The following is a 4,124-nucleotide window of genomic DNA, read 5'->3' on the forward strand; positions in this document are numbered from 1 at the left end:
CCCCGTTCTTGGGGGGCAAGATAAGATGGATACCCCTGAAGCACAGGAATGGAAGGCACTCCCCCACCCTCCTCCCTCCTCCCCACAACACAGCTGGAGGGGGAGGGGAGGTCAGCAGGGTTCATAAAGGCCAGATGTTGAGGAGAAAGAGAGCAGTGCCCGACCCACACCCACCCACCCCGCCCCCACCCCCAGCAAAAGAAAAATTAAAAGAGACAGCTTTTAAAACAAACAAAACTTTTGTGGTCCAAAACAGTTTTCCTCGAGAATCTGCTCTATGCAAACATTAACAACTTTTTACAAAGCATTTTCACAGAAAAGGAGACAAGTCCTTCCCCAGTATCATATGTGGGAATTGTTTTTCCCTTGTCCCGTCTTGGGGGAAAAGGGGGCGATATTCACGAGTGTGGGCAGAAGGGGCACTGGGTCCCTCAGTTGTTGGGAAGATCGGCAACCCCCAGTTTCCCCTCACACCTAAACGTGGAATTTCCCTAAGAGCTGAACTCCCCAGACCTCACCTGGGTGGAGGAGAAAGCAATTCCACTCCCCTCCGACTCACTCCCCTCCCCCAGGAAAACAGAACTTCTGACCTCAAAACTAATCCCCTGGCCCTGCCCCTTTCGGATCCATCAGGTCCCTGACAACTCCCGAAATGCCTGAAGTTGGGTGGGGGGAGGATGCTAAAGGTTCCTCAGCCCAGTTCCCATCCAAACCCAAACTTTGCCCCTTCAAAACCCACTGGACCTTGTGGTTAGGCCAAGAGGCCTTTCGTTTACCCCCTCCACAGAGAGCAGCTTGTCTTTTCTTTCTCGCCTTGAAGGGCTCTCAGTTTGGGTGTTCAAAGAATGGACCCAGGCCTGCCCACCACCTCCACACCCTCCATCCTTAAACCGGTGGCGAGGACCTGGTAAGGCAACTTCTTTGGTCTGATTTTATTGATTTCTTCCACCTTCCATTACTTTCCCTGGGATGGTCTCTGGCCCCTTCCCCAGACAAAGTCTGCACTTTTGAAGGGGAGGGGGTCCCTCAGCCCTGCGCCTCCTAATATAAGGAGTAAACTGGCAGAGGGGGCTGACTTCTGGGGGGGAGTCCTCTTTTACCCATCAGACCTTATAACCTGAAAGCAAACGGGGAATACTGGAGAGGCGAACCCCAAAACTGGACAAAGGGGAAAGGTTGGTGGCTGAGAATGAATACCTCGGTAACTAGGGGTCCCTTGACTTGGGGGTCCCTAGGAAAAGAACCGGAAGGGGGTGATCTCCCCCTTGTCTAAGCTGCTCCCTCCCCCATGAAGGCTGCAGTGGTGCCCGGAGACTAGGGAAGGCCCGAGGGGAGTGAAGGGTTAAAGGCCTGGATGGTGCGGGTGGGGGATGCCCCCGGGAGCTGCCAATCACCTCCCCACCCCCACCAGGGCCCCCCCACCCCAATCCCCAGGCTCGCCCACAGAAACAACCGGTTTGTCCATCACCAAGGTCTCTCTCCCTCTTTTTTCTTCCTTGTCTTTGAGCTGTAGCCTCCTCGGCTCCCCCTGGGGTGAAGGCCCTGCCCCCAGAGATCCGAGATGGAAGAGGCGAGGGATTGGAATCTATGTCTTTAAGCCTTTTTCGATTAAGCCTTCTCCTGACTCCAGCCCTTGGTTCGCCTCCAAAGGATGAGGGGGAGGGGCTGTCACCCCAACCAGTTAGGTGCTTGAAGATCACTGTCATTTGAGGTCCCTCTGACCACAGCCCATAAAACCCGAAGAGGACAGGCAAAGGTGAGAAATGAGGCTCTGCCCTCGAGCCCGCAGTTTGGCTGTGGCCCCCACTTTTCCCCTTTGGCAGAAGAGGTCTCACGCTCAGAGCTGCTCCAGGTTGATCCCCCAGAATTTGAGGCCGGGGGGCTCAGGGACAGCGGGACCCCCAATCTGCCACCTCCACAGCGGGTGGGCAGGCGGGGGCTTAGAGTCTCCCTGGAGACGAAGCGAGGATGCCGGCCCTAAGTCTCCGTCCTCCCCCACCACCAGGGCCGGGGGGCAGGGGAAGCAGTCGAGGAGGCTGAAGGTGCTCGTGGTGGGGAGCGTCGGTGCAGGACGGCGGGGCTGTGCGCTGCGTTGGGGGGGCGTCGGCCGCCGGCGTTTCTTGGCGGCTCCCCGGGAGGGCCCTTTGGCTGGGGGCCGCTCGGGCCCCCGGCGCAAACTCGGAGTGTCGAGGGCGAAGCCCTTCGCGTAACACCAAAGTTTCGAGCGGCGGATCAGACGATCGAAATGTTCCTGGCGGAGATCGCCGGGCGCCGCCGGAGCTTCGCTGGCCGTCGAGGGGCTGGCGGCTGTTGCCTCGGGGGCGGCCTTCGGGGGGTTTCCATCCACTGCGGCAGTCTGGCTCGGCGGGGGCGGCTCCGGCGCTGTCCCGGGCCCCGCGGGCTCAGAGGAGAGGCCCGCAGGTGGCGACGGAGGCCGGGAACCCGGTTCCTGATGCGGGCTGGCGGCGGGGCCAGGCTGGGAGCCGAGACCCGGGGCTGGCCTAGGCGGAGCCGAGACAGAGCTGGTCGGAGATTCCCGAGGGCGCCGGGGCGCCGGGCAGCGGCCGGGAGGTACGCCGGCGCGAGCGCCGAAGTGCGGGAAACTGCCTCCGCCCTCTTCCTCCTCGCCGCGGCCCCGGCACACAGCGGCGTCGGCATCCTGGCTGGCCGGGGAGTTGGGATCGTTGTAACGCCCGGCCTGTCCAGCGAGGTGCTTCAGGCCATCCGGGGCCCAGCCGCCGGTGCACAGTGGGGCATGAGGGCCCAGCAGCACCGGAGCCCGCGGCGCCAGCTCCCCAGGCCCCAGGCCCAGAGAGGACGCCCGGGGTTTGGCAAGGGCGCAGAAGGCAAGGGCACGCAGGCACAGCGGAGAGAACTCCTGGGTCCCCCGACGCGTCTTCCGGGGTGTGGGGGAGCAGGGCGACCCTCGCGGGGACGCCGGCACTGCGAGGCGGGGAGCGGGGCACAGAGTCTCCATGGAACCACCCGGGGGGGTGCCCACTGCGGGGGCCCTGGTCCCAACGGCGGGATGCCCTGGCTGCCCGAAGAGCCCACGGGCGAGGGGAACATCGCCCCCCCTCGACGGGGAGGTCTCTGCTCACGGGCGCCCCCGGCCCGCACCCCTGGGCCGCGGAGCTCCGGCTCCCTCTTCGATCTCGTCACGCGGCTCTCCTGGCGGCCGGACTCCTGGGTCCCTGCGAGTCCCGGCGCGGTCGGCCGCCCTTCCTGCCGCCGCGATCCCTGTGCAGCCCAGGCGGGAGCCCCTCTTGAGTTGCCCAGAGCGCAGAGGCTGGGGAAACAAAGCGGCCGGCGGCCGCGGGAGGCGGGAAGGACCCCGGGCCCGGCACCCGGTGCCCGGGCCCAGGCGGCAGGGAGGGCGCCTTCCGCCCGCTCGGCTTCTTTCTTCCCCGCTGGCTCCCGGAGACCGCGTTATAGAGAACTGCCCCCTCGCTGCCCCAATACCAGCGCCGGGGCCGCGAGCCCGCCGCTGATTGGGCGGCACTGCCAGTGACGTTAGCCCGGACCCCACCCCTCCAGCGGCACCGCCCCCGTCCCCATTCCGCACACAGACACACACACGTGGACCCGGCGCGGCGGCGGCTGGGAGGGAGGGAGGGAAGGAGGGTGCGTGCGCGGGTGGGATCGCGACTGGCGAAACGCGCCGCTGCACGTGGCGCGGTGGCGTCCTGGTGTTCAGTCGCCGCAAAGCACTTCATTTTTTCCTTAGCAGTCATGGTTTTCGCATCCGTAAAATGGGAATGTTCGTATCTACCCTCTTGGGACAACGTGAATCAACATAGGTGAATCTCAAAGGCGAAGATGAAAGAAAAGATGAAAAGAGGTTGTTTAGAAACTTTGCACAGCAGGGACTCCTGCAAGCAGAGAATGTTCCCAACCTCTCTGTTTCGGTCGCCTGGAACAGTGACTGGCACACAGTGGGCTCAAGAAATGTTGAATGAATAGTTGGGAATTCAGTGAGTGTGTGCAAGATGATCAAAGGAAGAAATAAATTCGGAGAGGAGGAGTATTATTACGCCCACGAAAGACGATAAATAGACTTTCTCAGTACCTGTTTCCATTTCTGACTTAGCTTCTAAATGGCCCCTTGAACAAATTCTGAGGGG

General features: G+C 62.3%; 1 protein-coding gene across 1 annotated transcript; it reads right to left on the reverse strand.

Moving 5' to 3' along the window:
- Positions 1-1,837: 1,837 nt before the first annotated feature.
- Positions 1,838-3,069, reverse strand: EPOP (elongin BC and polycomb repressive complex 2 associated protein; the record flags this gene model as incomplete). Its single annotated transcript, XM_079725977.1, has 1 exon — positions 1,838-3,069. Exon 1 carries the CDS (start codon positions 2,975-2,977, stop codon positions 1,838-1,840), a length of 1,140 nt encoding a protein of 379 aa, XP_079582103.1. The 5' UTR covers positions 2,978-3,069.
- Positions 3,070-4,124: the final 1,055 nt, after the last annotated feature.

Source organism: Hyperoodon ampullatus (genome assembly GCF_949752795.1).
Source record: "Hyperoodon ampullatus genome assembly, chromosome: 19".
Classification (NCBI taxonomy): Eukaryota; Metazoa; Chordata; class Mammalia; order Artiodactyla; family Ziphiidae; genus Hyperoodon; species Hyperoodon ampullatus.